We start from the raw sequence: 20,417 nt of genomic DNA on the forward strand, positions 1-20,417 counted from the left end.
TACATGGTGTCACTCTGACAGTACTACTACATAGTGTCACTCTGACAGTACTACTGCATGGTGTCACTCTGGCAGTACTACTACATGGTGTCACTATGATGGTACTACTGCATGGTGTCACTCTGACAGTACTGCTGCATGGTGTCACTCTGGCAGTACTACTACATGGTGTCACTCTGACAGTACTGCTGCATGGTGTCACTCTGACAGTACTACTACATGGTGTCACTATTACAGTACTACTGCATGGTGTCACTCTGACAGTACTGCTGCATGGTGTCACTCTGACAGTACTGCTACATGGTGTCACTCTGACAATACTACTACATGTTGTCACTGACAGTACTACTACATGGTGTCACTCTGACAGTACTGCTGCATGGTGTCACTCTGACAGTACTACTACATGGTGTCACTCTGACAGTACTACTACATGGTGTCACTCTGACAGTACTGCTGCATGGTGTCACTCTGACAGTACTGCTGCATGGTGTCACTCTGACAGTACTACTACATGGTGTCACTCTGACAGTACTACTACATGGTGTCACTCTGACAGTACTACTGCATGGTGTCACTCTGACAGTACTGATGCATGGTGTCACTCTGACAGTACTACTACATGGTGTCACTCTGACAGTACTGCTGCATGGTGTCACAGTGACAGTACTGCTGCATGGTGTCACTCTGACAGTACTACTACATGGTGTCCCTCTGACAGTACTGCTACATGGTGTCACTCTGACAGTACTACTGCATGGTGTCACTCTGACAGTACTACTGCATGGTGTCACTCTGACAGTACTACAGCATGGTGTCACTGACAGTACTACTACATGGTGTCACTCTGACAGTACTATTACATGGTGTCCCTCTGACAGGACTACTGCATGGTGTCACTGACAGTACTACTACATGGTGTCACTATGACAGTACTGCTGCATGGTGTCACTCTGACAGTACTACTACATGGTGTCACTCTGACAGTACTACTGCAAGGTGTCACTCTGACAGTACTGCTGCATGGTGTCACTCTGACAGTACTACTACATGGTGTCACTCTGACAGTACTACTACATGGTGTCCCTCTGACAGTACTACTACATGGTGTCACTCTGACAGTACTACTACATGGTGTCACTCTGACAGTACTATTACATGGTGTCACTCTGACAGTACTACTACATGGTGTCACTCTGACAGTACTACGACATGGTGTCACTCTGACAGTCCTACTGCATGGTGTCACTGACAGTGCTGCTACATGGTGTCACACTGACAGTATTACTACATGGTGTCACTCTGACAGTACTGCTGCATGGTGTCACTCTGACAGTACTGCTGCATGGTGTCACTCTGATAGTACTGCTGCATGGTGTCACTCTGACAGTACTACTACATGGTGTCACTCTGACAGTACTGCTGCATGGTGTCACTCTGACAGTACTGCTGCATGGTGTCACTCTGACAGTACTGCTACATGGTGTCACTCTGACAGTAATGCTGCATGGTGTCACTCTGACAGTACTACTGCATGGTGTCACTGACAGTGCTGCTACATGGTGTCACACTGACAGTACTACTACATGGTGTCACTCTGACAGTACTGCTGCATGGTGTCACTCTGACAGTACTTCTACATGGTGTCACTCTGACAGTACTATTACATGGTGTCACTCTGACAGTACTACTGCATGGTGTCACTCTGACAGTACTACTGCATGGTATCACTCTGAAATTACTACTGCATGGTGTCACTGACAGTACTACTACATGGTGTCACTCTGACAGTACTACTACATGGTGTCACAATGATTGTACTACTACATGGTGTCACTCTGACAGTACTACTACATGGTGTCACTATGACAGTACTACTGCATGGTGTCACTCTGACAGTACTACTACATTGTCACGTTCCTGACCTGTTTTCTGTTAGTTTGTGTATGTGTTAGCTGGTCAGGACGTGAGTTTGGGTGGGCAGTCTATGTTTTCTGTTTCTATGTTGGTTTAAGGGTGACCTGATATGGCTCTCAATTAGAGGCAGGTGGTTTTCATTTCCTCTGATTGAGAGCCATATTAAGGTAGGTGTTTTCACACTGTTTGTTTGTGGGTGGTTGTCTTCCGTGTCTGTATGTTATTTCGTACCACACGGGACTGTTTCGGTGTGTATGTAGTCTGTTCCTGTTCATGCGTTCTTCGTGTCTATGTAAGTTCTCATGTTTAGGTCAGTCTACGTCGTTTGTTATTTTGTATCATTTCAAGTGTAGTTCGTGTTCGTTTTTCGTCTTGTAAATAAATTTATTATGGCATCATACCTCGCTGCACATTGGTCTTCAGATCCCTCTCTCCTCTCCTCGTCTGAGGAGGAGGAAGATTTAGAGTTTCGTTACAGAACCACCCACCAAATTACCAGAACCAAGCAGCGGGGAAAAGGGCAGCGAAAGCAACCGCAGAAATCCCAGGATTCATGGACATGGGAGGAGATCTTGAATGGAGAAGGACCCTGGGCACAGGCTGGGGAGTATCGCCGCCCCAAAGCTGAGCTGGAGGAAGCGAGTGCTGAGCGGCGGCGATATGAGGAGGCAGCACGGCAGCGGGACAGGTACGAGAGGCAACCCCAGAATTTTTTTGGGGGGGGGCTAGAGAGGAGTGTGGCTAAGCCAGGTAGCAGACCTGAGCGCACTCCTCGGGCTTATTATAAGCAACGCGTCACTGGTCAGGCACCGTGTTATGCGGTTAAGCGCACGGTGTCGCCAGTGCGTGCCCATAGTCTGGTGCGCTATAGGGCAGCCCCCCGAAAGTGTCAAGTGAGTGTGGTAATCCAGCCGGGGCGTATTGTGCCTGCTCAGCGCGTCTGGTCTCCGGTACGCAGTTTCGGTCCAGGGTATCCTGCGCCGGCTCTGCGTGCTGTGTCTCCGGGGCGCTGGGAGGGTGCAGTGCGTCCTATGCCTACGCTTCGCTCGTACCGGGCAAATGTGGGAGTGGAGCCTAAGGGAGAAGTGCGCGTAGTAGGCACTAGATCTCCAGTGCTCATCCACAGCCCGGTTCAACCTGTGCCTGCACTCTGGAGGGTACGGGCTGGAGTAGTATGCCAGCCTGGGGGAGTGGTGCCAAGGCTGCGCACCAGAGCTCCAGTGCTCCCCCACAGCCCGGTCCTTCAGGTGCCTTTTAACATCAAGCCTCCTGTAGGTCTCTCCAGCCTGGTGGGTCCTGTGGCAGCCCCACGCACCAGGCTGTCTCTCCGTCTCCTCCCTACAGGTGTGCCCGTCTGCCCAGCGGTGCCTGAACTGCCCGTCTGCCCAGCGGCGCCTGAACTGCCCGTCTGCCCAATGGCGCCTGAACTGCCCGTCTGCCATGAGCCTGCAAAGCTGCCCGTCTGCCATGAGCCTGCAAAGCCGCCCGTCTGCCAAGAGCCTACAGAGCCGTCCGCCAGACAGGAGCCGCTAGAGCCGTCCGCCAGACAGGAGCCGCCAGAGCCTTCCGCCAGACCGGATCAGCCAGAGCCTTCCGCCAGACCGGATCAGCCAGAGCCTTCCGCCAGACCGGATCAGCCAGAGCCTTCCGCCAGACCGGATCAGCCAGAGCCTTCCGCCAGACCGGATCAGCCAGAGCCTTCCGCCAGCCAGGACCAGCCTTCAGAGCCGTCCAGCCAGGACCAGCCTTCAGAGCCGTCCAGCCAGGACCAGCCAGAGCCGTCCAGCCAGGACCAGCCAGAGCCGTCAGCGAGCCATGACCAGCCAGAGCCGTCAGCGAGCCATGACCAGCCAGAGCCGTCAGCGAGCCATGACCAGCCAGAGCCGTCATCCAGCCAGGATCCGCCAGAGCCAGCCAGCCAGGATCTGCCAGCCAGTCCGGTGTTGTCCCTCAGTCCGGAGCTGCCGTCCCTCAGTCCGGGGCGGCCCCTAAATCCAGCGGGACCCATGTCTAGGGTTCCCAGTCCAAGGTCGGTGGCGAGGGTCGCCACCTTGAGGAAGACACAGAAGCGGGGATTTATTATGGTGGGATTGGGACAGCGTCCGGAGCCGGAGCCACCACCGTGGTCAGATGCCCACCCAGACCCCCCCCTAGACTTTTGGTGGTGCGTTCGGAGTACGCACCTTGAGGGGGGGGTTATGTCACGTTCCTGACCTGTTTTCTGTTAGTTTGTGTATGTGTTAGCTGGTCAGGACGTGAGTTTGGGTGGGCAGTCTATGTTTTCTGTTTCTATGTTGGTTTAAGGGTGACCTGATATGGCTCTCAATTAGAGGCAGGTGGTTTTCATTTCCTCTGATTGAGAGCCATATTAAGGTAGGTGTTTTCACACTGTTTGTTTGTGGGTGGTTGTCTTCCGTGTCTGTATGTTATTTCGTACCACACGGGACTGTTTCGGTGTGTATGTAGTCTGTTCCTGTTCATGCGTTCTTCGTGTCTATGTAAGTTCTCATGTTTAGGTCAGTCTACGTCGTTTGTTATTTTGTATCATTTCAAGTGTAGTTCGTGTTCGTTTTTCGTCTTGTAAATAAATTTATTATGGCATCATACCTCGCTGCACATTGGTCTTCAGATCCCTCTCTCCTCTCCTCGTCTGAGGAGGAGGAAGATTTAGAGTTTCGTTACATACATGGTGTCACTCTGACAGTACTATTACATGGTGTCACTCTGACAGTACTACTGCGTGGTGTCACTGACAGTACTATTACATGGTGTCACTCTGACAGTACTACTACATGGTGTCACTCTGACAGTACTACTGCATGGTGTCACTCTGACAGTACTGCTGCATGGTATCACTCTGACAGTACTACTGCATGGTGTCACTGACAGTACTACTACATGGTGTCACTCTGACAGTACTACTACATGGTGTCACTATGACAGTACTACTGCATGGTGTCACTCTGACAGTACTACTACATGTTGTCACTCTGACAGTACTTCTACATGGTGTCACTCTGACAGTACTACTACATGGTGTCACTCTGACAGTACTACTGCATGGTGTCACTCTGACAGTACTATTACATGGTGTCACTCTGACAGTACTGCTGCATGGTGTCACTCTGACAGTACTACTGCATGGTGTCACTCTGACAGTACTACTGCATGGTGTCACTCTGACAGTACTACTGCATGGTGTCACTCTGACAGTACTACTACATGGTGTCACTCTGACAGTACTACTGCATGGTGTCACTCTGACAGTACTACTGCATGGTGTCACTCTGACTTTACTACTACATGGTGTCACTCTGACAGTACTACTGCATGGTGTCACTCTGACAGTACTACTGCATGGTGTCACTCTGACATTACTACTACATGGTGTCACTATGACAGTACTACTGCATGGTGTCACTCTGACAGTACAACTACATGGTGTCACTATGACAGTTCTGACACGCAAGTTCTGGTGGTACTACTGCATGGTGTCACTCTGACAGTACTACTACATGGTGTCACTATGACAGTTCTGACACGCAAGTTCTGGTGGTACTGCTGCATGGTGTCACTCTGACAGTACTACTACATGGTGTCACTCTGACAGTACTGCTACATGGTGTCACTCTGACAGTACTACTACATGGTGTCACTCTGACAGTACTACTACATGGTGTCACTATGACAGTACTACTGCATGGTGTCACTATGACAGTACTGCTGCATGGTGTCACTCTGACAGTACTGCTGCATGGTGTCACTCTGACAGTACTGATGCATGGTGTCACTCTGACAGTACTACTACATGGTGTCACTGACAGTACTACTACATGGTGTCACTATGACAGTACTACTGCATGGTGTCACTCTGACAGTACTACTACATGGTGTCCATTTCAGAAACTTAAAAGAACCACTGTTGGTCAGATTTAAAGTGATGCACTACATCATCTATAACACTATGCTTATTAGGATTCTAAAATTTGATTCAAGCATCAAATTAATAAGCAAGACAAGAGGATAAACCAACTGAAAATATCCAAGGCCAAGTTCAGTTTGCATTGTGCTGGGGAAGGCGGAGAGGCGTGAAACACACAAGTAGCTTTGAATAAAGACATTGATTGAAGATATGCGAGGTAGTTCCTGAAATACCGTTGGTTACTCTAATAGATGAAAATAGTATGGCTATATTATGTTTGTGTCAGTCTGTTATTGTGTGGCTGTTGATATTACAAATGTGTAGTGTATGCTAATTTTGTTAAATATACTTGCCCTGGGCTGTGAATTATGAATATGGCTCATAATAAACTTTTAATTGTAACGTCTACGTCCAACTCACACTCTCAAACACATAGATCCCCTGAACGCAGCTCACTCTCCAGATCCCAATCACCTGAATTCTGATCACCTGTTCACACACCTGTATGTCATTATCACACACTATTTAGTTCAGTTCTTTGCATCCCATCATTGTGAGGTATTGTTTGTTTTGTGACATTCTATTTGTAGCGCTGGTTTTCCCGTAATTTAATCCTCCCGTGTATGATAGTTTTGACCTGCCTCACCAACGATGCCTTTTGCCTATTCCCTGCCTGTACTTTAGCCTATCGGATTTCCTGTCATCAACCTATTGCCTGATCTCCCAGATGACGTTACTAGCATTTTCCCTGACTGTACTGTTGCCTTCTTGGATCCCCTGTGTATGACCTTCTGCCTGCCCCTGGACCCAGCTACCTGCCTCCTCCTGTGGTCCTTTACAAATAAACACCTGCTGTGCCCTGCGCTTGAATACCTCACCAAAAACGACAGATGGATTCAGCGGAGCCGCAGCTACGTCTAGCCCGACAGGAGGAACGAATCGATGAACTCTGCCACCTCCTTCGCCAGTCCCTTCCTGCTACACCGATATCAGGTGCCACAGCCTCCTCTCGTTCATCTCCCCCCATATCCATGCCTAATAAATACGACGGCTCCCCAGGGAAATGTCAAGGATTTCTCATGCAATGTAACCTGTACATAGACCATCACCCCGCTGACTTCATCTCTGACAAAGACCGGGTGGACTTCGTCATCTCCCTACTCACAGGCAAAGCTCTGGATTGGGTCACAACCCTGTGGGCCGCTCAAAGTTCTGATCTGTCCTCTGAATCACGTTTCCACGCCCTCTTCAAGGAGGTGTTCAACCATTCAGTTTCATGTCGTCACACCGGGGACCTATATTTGTGAGCTGCGACAGGGCCGTCGCTCCAACACTGAATATGCCCTTGAGTTCCGCACCATGGCTGCCGGCAGTGGACCATCTCTCCTTAGTCTACCGGAGGGGTCTTAATTGGGAGTTACAGACCAAACTGGCCTGCAGAGGAGATTTAACGAACCTAAACCAAAACATCCGGATGTCCATATCCATTGGCAACGTACAGGTGGACCGCATACCTATACATTCGCCCATGGCCTGCGAGTCTTCCACGCCCTTCTCTCGTCCACCACGGTCTAATAGCCCCAAACACATGCAACTCGGCCACGCCACTCTCACGCCTGCCGAGAGACATCGGAGGTTACGTGAAAACCGGTGCCTCTATTGTGGAGAGTAACTAACTACTCAAGAGCTGTCTGATTCACCCCCCCCCCCCCCCCCCCCATGAAGTGGTGACCACAACCCCTGCACTTCTGCCTGGGTAAGCCCCTCTACGTTCTTGGATATTACCAAAAGGCAGTTTGGTATCCCGGCTCTTCTTCTGCTAATGGGGTCACTCAGTTTGTGGAGGGACTTGTGGACTCGCTGAGTTCTGGCCATCCCGGGATCACCCGGACCATGGAGCTGCTGACACGCAAGTTCTGGTGGTCATCCCTAACAGCAGACGTCTGAGATTACGTTATTTTCTGTCCCGTCTGTGCATGGGCAAAGAGCCTTCGCCAACTACCTACCAGTAAGCTCAAGCCCTCACCTACACCACACAGACTATGGTCCCACATCGCCATGGATTTCCTCACTGATCTGCCAGACTCTTCGGGATTCACTACTATTTTAGTTGTAGTGGACCAGTTCTCCAAGATGTGCCGACTCATCTACCTAATGCCGTGGAAATGGCCGAGTGCATGTTTCAACGGGTGTTTCGTCTGTATAGGATGACATCATTTCGGATCGGGGACCCCAGTTCGTGGGTGTGACGAGCCTTCTGCGACCGACTGGGGGTCTCCATCAGCCTATCCTCCGGATACCATCCCCAAACCAACGGGCAGACGGAAATAGGGATGTACCTTCGCCAAAACTGCACCCACAGACCACACGAGTGGAGTCGGTATCTAGCCTGGGCCGAATACGCACAGAACTCCCTGGTGCAAACCGCACTCTTTTTCAGTGTGTCTTCAGATACCAACCCCCCGAGTGTGCCTGCCGTCGATGAGTGGTTTTGACAGAGTGAGGAGGTTTGGGAGACCGCACATCGGCACCTACATCAAGCTTCCCTCTCCCAGAAACGGTTCGCTGACCGGCATCACCGACCTACTCCACTCTTCCACCCTGGGCAACGTGTGTGGCTCTCTACCCGGGACATCTGGCTTTGTGACCCCTGCAAAAAGTTCAGTCCCCGGTTCATTGGTCCCTTCAAAATAACACACCACATCAATCCTGTCACCTACCGTCTGCAATTGCCCCGCCATTTCCGGATATCCTCATCCTTCCATGTGTCCCTTCTTAAGCCTGTGAGGTACAGCCCTCTCCAACCTCCAGTGGCGCACCTCCGTTTGACGTTGGCGAAGCACCGGCTTATTCCGTCCAAGCCCTCCTTGACTCCAAGCACCTGGGTGGTCGCATCCACTCCCTGGTGGATTGGAAGGGGTACGGACCTCCAACTCAGTCTCAAACACATAGATCTCCTGAACGCAGCTTACTCTCCAGATCCCAATGTGCTTGAAACCAGCTCTCTGTCTCCCATGTTCATTACATTAATATTTTGCTTCTTTTAAATTCACAGCAGATCAAGATATATCAGCTCCAGATTGGGCTTCTTTATCACGCTAGATTTTCCCACCATGACTTCACTTTGTAATTCTGCTGTGTCTCTTTCCTAAGGACTGCGTATACATATATATTCTGATGCTATAGAATGTGTCAGAGGTGTCCTAACGGTGTCCTTGATGAAAGGCTATTCCTATTGAACACTTTTGCAGTAATCCATGTGCCACCACTGTGGAAATGTGTTTTTCCCCTCCCTCTTTCAATGAAACAAAAGTTAATCTGTTCATATCTCTACTGATACCTGATTTTATATATTTGTTTCTTCCAGGGTTTGCAATGGCGAGACTATCAGTGGCTTTAGCAGATTTATCAAACCAAATATTGTTCTCTTTCCTCAGGAGGCTCAGACTCACATTGCATTCAGTGTTAATTCAAATGAAATATGCAGTTAGATTATTTTGTGCATTGTTGCCTGACGCTCACACTAAGTACAGAGCATCGAGGTAACACAAGAAGTTAAAGGCTTTACAAATATGTTCAAGGTTCTTTGTCAAGGATGTAGAGCTTTAGTTCAATTTTATTTGTTTAACCAGGATAAACTCAGTAGCAATTGGCAGTGTTTTTCGGGGAGTCTTGGGAAGTTATCTTGAAGAATAAGAAAATAAAGTTGAAACCAGTGTAGAGGCATCTTCATGACAATGTCCTAGCTTGCAATACAAATAACATTTTGAATTACTGACCATTTTAAGGTTCTCTCAGCAACAGTAACAGTTCGGTCTGACCTGATTGGCTGCAAGGCCCTGGTTTCTGTTCATGTGACATTGTTCCAAGGTAGGCAGTACAGTAGCTATCCTGAGGCCCATGTCAGGACCCCCTGATCCTAGAGCAGTGCCTGTCAGGCCTGCACCTGTAACAGAGACCTTGTGGCCCTGCATCCAGCACGTAGGGCCGTGCTGGGCCACCGCACTGCCTCTGACATGCTTTGCATTCAACCACCACTCACGGCCCAGGCAATACTCCAGAGACCGGCCGTGATCCCAGCTGTTCGCTTCATTTTAATGCACTCTGAATAATATTAAAGCAGAATCAGTTGAATTTATTAATGCAGGCTGCCCCTCGGAGAGATGCTTTTAAAGGCCAATGATTTAATTTAAGCTCTTAAACCCTCTATTTTTGATATGTTACAAAGAATTATGGCTTTTGCCATGTCTTTACACCACAGAGTACAGTGGGCCACTGTATAAATTATTACCAAACCATGACTTCTGGAAACAGCCACCATTAGCAGTCATATTTCCACCCCTTATCCTAGAACCCATATCAGTCCCTGTTCTTGCACTTTCTAGTATTCCTGTCATTAGAGTCTGTTCTTGAATAACGAACGACACTGTCAGTATAAAATCTATTTGCATGTTTTTTTTGTAGTTGACTTGGAGGATAAACTGACTCCTACAAAGCAAACTGGCACCTGAATATAGGCCTGGATGTCTTTTCAAAAGCTCCGCATGCTGTCTCCTCCGGTACATGCTTATGGAGGGAGACCAATCTGGGACTGTAGCACCACAATCTGGCCCGTCATTTGGATGTCGTTACTGAGTTGATTCCAGGTAAGCCTTCCACTTTATTGGTGTCAAGGTCCTCTTAGAGTAGGCCATGACCTCTGCCGTTTTAATTCAAGGCAGCCCAGACTCAGGGCACTAGTGCTAATCTCATTGGCCCGTTTTTCAATTGGTACCACTAGAACAAATAGCTATAAACAAAGAGATTTGACACCTGTAAGTATAACCAAGAGTAGTGCCTCTGTCACTATGCGACACTGTGGTAAAATAGTGTCTCCATGATGGGAGGTCAGAGAACCATCACGAAATCACTCATGTAACAATTACTAAAAAGAGGTGCAGAGTGTAGTGGCATAATAAAATGAAGCCTTTGCTGGCATCATCTGAAAGGCAGGGCGGTACACCTGCGAAGGAGAGAAGGGATCACATCAGTGTTCTCTGTGTTTGCGCTTGCTAGTTTGACGCCCGCTTCAGGGCTGCACATCACAGGAGCGACTGCTGAAAAAACAGGTTGTAGGGGTCCTTGCGCACAGCCTGCCTGTGGTGCTGCCTGAAGGACTACCATGGAAACAAGGAGTGTGACAGGCTCTGGGGGGATCCACCACAGCTGCAGGCACTTCCATTCTGACAGACTGATGAAGACATCACTGCCACACAGTGCACAAAAACAACAACAACTAGTGGAAAAAAATATGATCCAGGCAATGTTAACTGCTATGTGGCTGAAATGTTTACTAGCAAGCTTGTAAAACATCCAGGGAGTTTCTAATGTATTCAGGGACCAGATTGCATGGTGACTTATCTGCTGAGATTTGGGCTTTTCCCTAGAGGGAATCGATTTATAAATGATTTCTTAAATATTATTACCGCTCTATGAAGAGGAAAGAGACATTATGCTAGGTGAGAATTCTATGGCAGTCCTAACCCTGTCTATATCCTGTATTTAACTCATTGAATGAATGACTTAACATTAACAGAGGGCGTCCAAGCCTAAAAGCTCAGTGCTAGTGACTTGACAGCTGGGAAGCAGACAGCCTATTCACCATGACCTCTCTTAATACCAATGACGTCATTTGCCTTGATAATATCTGATCACTGATGACAGCTCCAACCTCTTAGTTCCCAGAAGTCCCCAGAGCCAGGCTCAATTCATCAATATTAGCCAACGATATTCATGTCAAACATTATGGAACAGGTAGTGGTTGTAACTTCAAGACAAAATGTCACTTAATAGTTATTTGGTCATCTCTTTCAGAAACAATGCACCAGAAACAAGCTGAAGTTATATTTCTGTTTGGAAAGTTCTGTCTTGTATTTTTTTTTATAAGTTTTTTATAAGTTTTGAATCCTAACAAGAGTTTCTAGGATCAAACATATTGCAGAGCACATCACTGTATGTGTGAGATAGAGCAGTATTGGAGTGTGTTAAAATATGATGATTAACAGTACCCCGGGAGTGATGCTTAATTGGTTTCACCTGTCGGGACACCTCATTGGTTCTTCTCTGTGGGCACCCCACCTCCTCCTCCATGCCACCCCCACCCCACCCCCAGTGGAGCCCAGAATGCAGCAGGGTTTCAGCTTGTATGTGGGATTTAGCTCGTCAGAAGCTCAGGGTCACCTCCACTCCCCCTCACTTTGAAATGGACCCCTGGTGGCAGCTCCTGGGAGAGCCCAGTGATGTCTCTATCAGCCTGTCAAAAGAGATAGCCTGGGGCTCCACCAGGTCCCCCTGAGCCAATCAAACTCTTCACAAAGCACAGATAGATGCTCTTTCACCAGCGTGCTACTGCAGAGGAAGGAGATCACCCGCCCTCCCGCCCGACTGGGATGCTCAGCACACCAATCAGCTAGAACAAACTTCCAGTGCTGGGGTCCAGGGCTCGCCTCAGCCAAAACTCTGCTCAAACTAGGGCTATTTTTAAGTGTTACTTGTTTATTTATTTACTCTTTCTTTGAATGAGCAGAACTGAGAACACACCAACTAAACAATAAGTTATTTCAAATGTGTGGAGATCCAACGACAAAAAGGACTCTAAGAACTTTGATAACATGTTATATGATTAATGTTCCACTGGTACATGAGCAAGAAATATTACATAAGGATTTTATCCAATATGTGCATTGTCTGGAAATATCATGAGGAATTGATTTCCCAGAGAGTCATTTGTCAAAGGCAATGAAAGAGCCAGTTAATGTAGGCCCATCAAGGATAAAACTGTTTGAAAATCATCACATTCAAATCTAATACATATAAGATCTAAAACAATCTTCTAAACACACCAATAATCATCTCTAAGGAACATCACATCAATGTTTGAGGCTAATCGTTGTGAATAATTTGAAGATGCCTCAAAGTAAACCGTGAAAGACCCTCTGAGGATTATGTCTGATGGAGTAGGAAGCATATGTTACTCTTCCAGGAACTCCATCATGGAGAGAAAGACTATCCCGTGTGTGTAGCCAACATTTGGTAGTTGAGGTGATTTTAGTGGAAACGTGAAGCATTAAGTGCTGAAGATGAAGAGTACTCTCTGTGAGATGAGCGCCCGCTCATTTGGACCCTTTTATTGTGAGAAGGCAACAAAAGCACTGCATTAGCCACTGCGCCGGACCAATATACAGGGCTTTGATGTGAGCTCGGTAACCAAGGCACAGCGGTGGCCGATGCATGAGCTCTGTTCCAATGGGTGTGTTGTGTAATCAGATGTATTTACTGTGTATTCAGGGAGAGAAGTGGTGTAATCCATTCCCAGTGCAGTTAGGAAGAAAATCATTGTGGAACAACTACAGTTTGAGATTGGATTTTTCTAGGTTTTACAATTCATCACATTTTCATTTGAGAATTGACAAATAAGAAGACATCAAAACAGGAAACGTGAGAAGTTGCACTAGAGTATCAAAGTTACATGTGTCTAACTTATCTTTGAATCTGTTCAGAAAATAAATTCTTCATAATACAAAATATTTGATCAAAGGGATTGTACAGAGTTGATTTTACAAATTAAAATAATTATATGCACCTTGAATATAAAAAGGCTTTGTAGTAAACAGTTATGAGCATCGGCCTACATAAAAAGAAAGCCATAAAAATACAAAAATGAATGCCCGTAATACTTTACCTAAAGACTATATTTGAGAGATCAATTTAAATTGGTAGGAATGTAAGTACAAAGTGTTAACTGGATTTAGCACACCTACAATATTACATTTACCAATTTGCCCTTATATGAAAATAAAATGTAAATGATTCAAAGCATTGCAGCGGTTCAGTTTTACTACTCAAACCAATAAAAGCCAAACAGCAGAGGTCTGAGTTAAACCAAACTTTCTAGCTCTCATTCTTTTTCTAAAATGCATGAATGGATGCGGGCAGACGGCGTCTCTGGCTCTGTGATTGACAGCTCCATGTGCTGCCTCCCTAGCCGGTGCAGTGCACAGCCCCTGTCAGGGGGGTGGCAGACACACAAACGGGAGAGCGGCTGACTGCACCCCCACAGCAGGGGGCACGGGAGAGGGGGGAGCAGGCGGTGAGGGGTCGCAGGTTCTGCTGGCACTGGAGCGTTGCCATCGTAGCGGACTGGGCCGTGCCATTTTCAAAAGGAGCCCAGGCCTTTCATCCAGCATGTCCGAGGGGCTTACCTTCTCCTCCGTGGCGGGCTCTGGACGCTGGGCGCTCTCAGCTCGCTGTACTGCACCTGTAAAAACAAACAGGAGTTTGGTCGGAGGCAGGTAATCTGAGCTCAGTGGAGCGCACGGTAATGGCTCCCCCGAGGAGAGCTGGTGCAGGGGAAAGCGAGGCGGGCTTGCCTGTAATGAATCATTTTTTAAACACAGGAGCAGAGGGGATTAATCACAGGGAGGAAGGATTTGAGAAGTCAAGGGTTCCGTACCAGCGCACTCCCCCCTCCTCCGCCACAATCGCAATATTAGAAGCAGACATCAACTGTTGAGAAGACCTGCCAGTAAGGGAGTTGTAAAACTGCATAATCGCTCATTGCAAGTTGTGTCCTTTCGGAGAAAACTTTGTACGAAGCCAAGAATAGCCTCAGCCAGGGGTTTCTTAACTAGAGTAGCAACTGGCATCAATGGGATGTCGAATTTTACATGCTTCAATGGGAACTAAAAGTTGACTTTGATTTCATCCGAGAATAGAGACCTGCCACTTTGACATTTTAACTTTAAACCCCAGTTTCCTTTCAGTTATGTTTGCAGAATTATGCTCAACATCAAAGATTTCAGATTTACACAGATTCCTACATGTCCAAACATATTTGTAACAGAAATCAAGGCTGAAAGTCTAGAATTAAACTTCCAAATTGGAACTTACTATGGCAAATGGTTGAAAAACTGTAAGTATCTAAAATATCTTTGTCCAATTTTTGTAGTCTCTAGTGAAAGTAACAGGCCCCAAAAATAAATCAAAACAACAATAATGCGAAACCAATTGATAGTTGGAAAAAGATTTAGAAACTTGACAAAATGAAGTTTGAAGAAAAATTGCTTTCAAAAGCATTTTTGTTGTTGCTACAACAATAACATGGTTCTGTTGAATCAAGGTAGAGAATCCATACTAATTACCAAACCCTGATTATTAGAATGGGAGATGGAATGAATGAGGGAACAAAGTGACTGCCGTCTGCATCAGAACATGAAACTGTTAGAACTAACAGATGCTTCTTATTTCAGGACAGACAAGCTCCTGTCAGAAGTCCCGGTTTGGGGGGCTTTGTAGATTTGCACAGGCACTAATTGCCAAGTAATTTTGCTGTGAGACAGGAGCCTGTTCCCAGGCTTTGTAATATGGCTAGACTGTGTCCATACCTCGGCCTATCTAAGGGTTGGAGTTCTAAGGTAATAACTATTGTTATGGTTCTTGTGTTTGTCTTGTTCAGCAGATTATTATTCACAAAACTTTACCTACTGATGAGTCATTATGAATGTTTTGTTTTGTTATGTACCCATCATCCATGACATAGTTCATCTGTAAACTAGACTAAAAAGTATTGTCCCAATGGAGTCATTTTTAAAACTTTAACAATGTGTCACATAAAAGATGTGAGACATAAAATATGGCAAAACTAAATGTATTCATCTTGTTGTTTTGCCAACTTACTCAGCCAAAAAAATCACATAGGCTTCTCTCCAACATCACTGAACATTTGGCAATAACTCTCAGTAACAACATCAAGGGGGCAGTGGAGAAAGAGACTGGGGTTCATTGTCTTTCTAGATCCAGACAGTCACGTATCCTAGCTGAATACTGTTTGTGGAGTACTGTACCTGGGAGAGGAAGGCACTGTTTGCTGCTCCGTTTCCTGCCCACACTCAGCCTCTCTCAGTGAGAGAACAGAACAGAGAGAGAACAATATGAACACCCAGTACCCCGACAGCACCCTGCCCTGGCAGCTATCTGCTACCAGCCCTGTGATGTAACGGCAAATGACATATCAGCCATGGCTAATATATGATCACATATGGCAGCCAGCAGGATGGCCAGGTCTCACGACTACATTAATTGACTCCCCCACCCTGATGTGGCGGGGGCCACGTCAGAGTGTCTAAGCTGACACAGAGCTGGTCACACCAGCCACAGACGTCAGGGGCCCTCCGCCGGCCCCTGGCCAATCACAGGCCCCGTCGCCACAGTGCTTTTATCACAGAGACAAAACTGCTAATCAGGGACAAGGCTGGAGCGATATGGCGGAGGACAGATCAGAGCAGACCCCATCCAGGCAACGGGGCGACTGAATCAAACCACCGCCAGAAATAATTGGGCCAGGGGTGCTTTAAACGCGTGAGTTCATTAATAATCAAACAAAGCCAGAGGATATATTTCCCCAACACTTGAGAATACTGTTAGAGCAAATAATGCAGATATCTTCAGGGAATTCCCTCCCTCTATGTGTATGTGAAATTGAACCCTTACCTTTTGAACATCAGAAGGCACCCTCTTGAGGAAATCCAGTATTTCATTATTGTCAATGGCATACGGGCTGCGTAGCTTTTTGGTAAATTTGTTAACGCCTGTGAAAACAAGGACACATTAATAAATAAAGGTGTCATCGAGACCTGCATATTTTTACAAGGAGAAAACAATCTTGCGACCCCATCCCTAGCTCTTTCACCGCTGTATGAGAAATTGCACCTTGTGATGGTATTAAATTGATCACCAGGAACTAAATTGAATCTGTATATCAATAAGATGGTGGGGTTGTATGGACAGGGCATTGATATGTATCATCATAAAAATACACTACATGATCAAAAGTATGTGGACACCTGCTCATCGAACATCTCATTCCAAAATCATGGGCATTAATATGGAGTTGGTCCACCCTTTGCTGCTATAACAGCCTCCACTCTTCTTAGGAAGGCTATCCACTATATGTTGGAACATTGCTGCTGGGACTTGCTTCCATTCAGCCACAACAAGCAATGATGTTGGGAGATTAGGCTTGGCTCGCAGTCAGCGTTCCAGTTCATTCCAAAGGTGTTTGATGGGGTTGAGGTCAGGGCTCTGTGCAGGCCACACCGATCTGGACAAACTATTTCTGTATGGACCTCACTTTGTGCACAGGGGCATTGTCATGCTGAAACAGGAAACGGCCTTCCTCAAACTGTTGCCACAAAGTTGGAATCACATAATCGTCTAGAATGTAATTGTATGCTGTAGCGTTAAGATCTCTGTTCACTTGAATTAAGGGGCCCGAACCATGAAAAACAGCCCCAGACCATTATTCCTCCTCCACCAAACTTTACAGTTGGCACTATGCATTCGGGCAGGTAGCGTTCTCCTAGTATCCACCAAACCCAGATTCGTCTGCATGCGTGGTTCTCACCGGGAAGCATGGAGGAAGAGGTGTGATGGTGTGGAGGTGCTTTGCCGGTGACACTGTCTGTGATTTATTTAGAATTCAAGGCACACTTAACCAGAATGGCTACCACAGCATTCTGCAGTGATACGCCATCCCATCTGGTTTGCGCTTAGTGGGACTACCATTTGTTATTCAACAGGACAATGACCCAACACACCTCCAGGCTGTGTAAAGGCTGTTTGACCAAGAATGTGAGTGATGGAATGCTGCATCAGAAGACCTGCCTCCACAATTACCCCACCTCAACCCAATTGATATGGTATGGGATGTGTTGGACCGCAGAGTGTAGGAAAAGCAGCCAACAAGTGCTCAGCATATGTGGGAACTCCTTCAAGATTGTTGGGAAAGCATTCCAGGTGAAGCTGGTTGAGAGAATGCCAAGAGTGTGCAAAGCTGTCATCAAGGCAAAGGGTGGCTACTTTGAAGAATCTAAAATCTAAAATATATTTAGATTTGTTTAACAATTCTTTGGTTACAACATTATTCCATATGTGTTATTTCATAGTTTTGATGTCTCACTATTATTCTACAATGTAGAAAATAGTCAAAATAAAGAAAAACCCTTGAATGAGTACTGTAGGCATGTCCAAACGTTTGACTGGTACTGTATGTTGGCAGCTCAAAAGTACAGAGAATGCTGTAATGCAGGCAGCAGGTGCACAGTAGCACAAAGATCCATAAGAGCTTTTGAACAGAGCCTGGTGGCTGACTGCAGAACATACATTTCAGTCCGTGTCCAAGGGCGACTCAGGTCCTCTGAGTACACATACAGTACTAAAGCCCGGAGCAGAGATTACCAACCTCCCTTCCCCTTATCACCACTCCACCCCCAACCACCTTTTCATATCAGTCAAACAACCAAAACATTTCTTATGTTTCCATTCATATAAGTTTATTCTTTATCTAATTTTCAATACTGTTATTTCCACCCATTTGGTTGCATTCCACACACTTTCTAGAAAGCAAACAGATACCTCTAGGTTCTAATGAGACCATATATTCACTGCTAGCTACAGCGCTTACCTTCGACGTGTACACAAAGAACCTAAGGACCTAAATGTGTGCAGACTACATGAAAGGCTTGCGTTACAACCAGAGATGGGGGTTAACTGGGGAGTCAGGAGAGTGTATCAGTGCTGTTGTTTGATATGATTTTGGTATTGATTGTGTTGGAGGCAGTGTGGAAGTACAGTTAGTTGTGGGCTAACAGCTGGAGGAGGAGTGTCTGTTTCCCTCTGACCGCTGAGACGACTGTCTTCCTCTGTAGGACTGGAGCAGATAATGAGGGTTTACACCAGGAGCCTACACTGCCCAAGGACATCCTGTTTTATATACAGCATGATGCTCTCTACCTTGCCGCTCGGCTTTGTTTTCTCACAGACCCTGAGCCTAGCCTCAGACTGGTCTGCTTACATCCCCCACTGAGTGAGCTCTGAGCACAATGGGCCTCTGGAGCTAGCAGCCTGAGCTCTGGGCATTACAGAGATGTGAGGATGGCTGAATGTTCAAATGACTTCAATGAAGAACATGTTATAATGATAATGGATATAAGTGCTATTCCCTGTAATTGTCTTTTTACAACAATGTTTGGCAGAAGGGGAAGCTATCCATTCCAAAATACAGTATGTATTATTCAACTTACCCCATATCAAGATAATGTAGCGCAGTGGGATGTAGTATAAAGTTGCTGTTGCCACAAAGAGAACCAAGCAGGCCAGGCAGGACAGGAAGGGCACAGACCAGTTGAATGTGCTGTGGATGAAATATTACATCAAATAAAGTCAGAATATCATTATGACTAAGAGGATACAAGATACTGCACAATCAATAATGTAGTTGCTAGCCAAAGCCGTATACACCCACTGTTGCAGAGAATATTGAACTCCAGTATACTGTAATGTGTTATGAAACATTTCCAAAACTTTAAATGTAAAACTTACTTCTTGACTCTTTCCCCGATGCATGCAATTTCATCCAAAATGCTTTGGACAGTGATGACGATTTCTTGGACCATATGGATTTTGTCCATCAGTCCCTTTTTCCCTGATTCCTAAAAATACAAAGGCACTGATGAGGTCTACTGTGCTGTATGTCAATTGTTTGAGGAAGCAGACAAAGCCCAGTTTATCTCTGCTGTGCTATCATGAGTAATTGATATATTGAATGGCCTATAATGAGCAAACTATGTCTCTTCAGACTATGCTTTTGAAAATGACGTAGATTCAATGTTGAAAAGCTGTCATGAGGATGACTGAGAATTCCACTTTTGTCTGCCACAAACAATGGAAGTACTCTACATCTAAATCACAGATTAACTGGAGGATGAGAAAGACATAAATTGTCCATCAGTAATCAGGCAGCAGGCCAGATGACCCAGACAGGAAGAGCAGACAGAGGATGTATGGTGCAACTTGTAAGGGAGTCCAATCCCACAAGTCTCCATAGAGCGGGTTTGGACTTGTTCTGCCTGTGCTATCCCACCCACCTCTATATACTCTGTCTGTTTGTCGGTCTGTCCTCACACCTCTCTGTGTGTGTGAGGGAGAAGTAGCTCAGCCACCCCAGAGCGCAGGGTTGCAATCATTGGATGTATTCTCACTCATATACAACTCTCATATCATGTGAATGGACTATGGCAATGTCCACCTTCATCACCAACAAAGTGTATATATAGTGTTATAGTGTTCATTTTATATTGATACATAAATATCATCGTGCAAAAGCTGTGATATGACGGAGACATCTTATATAGACCAGATGGACATGGTATGGGAAGGTGTCAGTCAATTTCAGTGTGGGGGGAACATTTTTTGACATTCTCAGGCTTGTCTTGAGTTGAATTAGACATGATCAGATGAGTGCTGCTAACAGCAGAGGAGAAGCAGCGCTGGGAAGCTTTCCAGAAGGAGAGGCTGTAGATGATAACACCAGTAATGCAAGCTAAAGAGGGCTGAGAAGACTCACATCAAAAGGAGGACATAATGACAGGAATGATGACAGAGAAGAGCGAGGGAGAGAGAGGGGAGGTATCTGATGGAGTCTAACAGGAGGCTTGAGGATGTCTATATGTTTGTGTTAGAAGGCAGTTCCAGCCCCAGCCTG

The 20,417-nt window shown here is 46.4% G+C and overlaps 1 protein-coding gene across 1 annotated transcript in view; it reads right to left on the bottom strand.

Annotated features, from left to right (window-relative positions):
• Window positions 1–12,355: 12,355 nt before the first annotated feature.
• Window positions 12,356–20,417, bottom strand: part of LOC129862480 (multiple C2 and transmembrane domain-containing protein 2-like) — a 40,864-nt gene continuing 32,802 nt past the window's right edge. The window contains exons 20-23 of the mRNA XM_055934197.1: window positions 19,256–19,365; window positions 18,958–19,067; window positions 16,367–16,464; window positions 12,356–14,135 (exon numbers count right to left, since the gene is read on the bottom strand). Of these exons, the coding sequence (XP_055790172.1) occupies window positions 14,076–14,135; window positions 16,367–16,464; window positions 18,958–19,067; window positions 19,256–19,365 (378 nt within the window). The 3' untranslated portion in view covers window positions 12,356–14,075. The remainder of the gene's footprint in view (window positions 14,136–16,366; window positions 16,465–18,957; window positions 19,068–19,255; window positions 19,366–20,417) is intronic.

This window comes from Salvelinus fontinalis, chromosome 9, assembly GCF_029448725.1.
Source record: "Salvelinus fontinalis isolate EN_2023a chromosome 9, ASM2944872v1, whole genome shotgun sequence".
NCBI lineage: Eukaryota > Metazoa > Chordata > Actinopteri > Salmoniformes > Salmonidae > Salvelinus > Salvelinus fontinalis.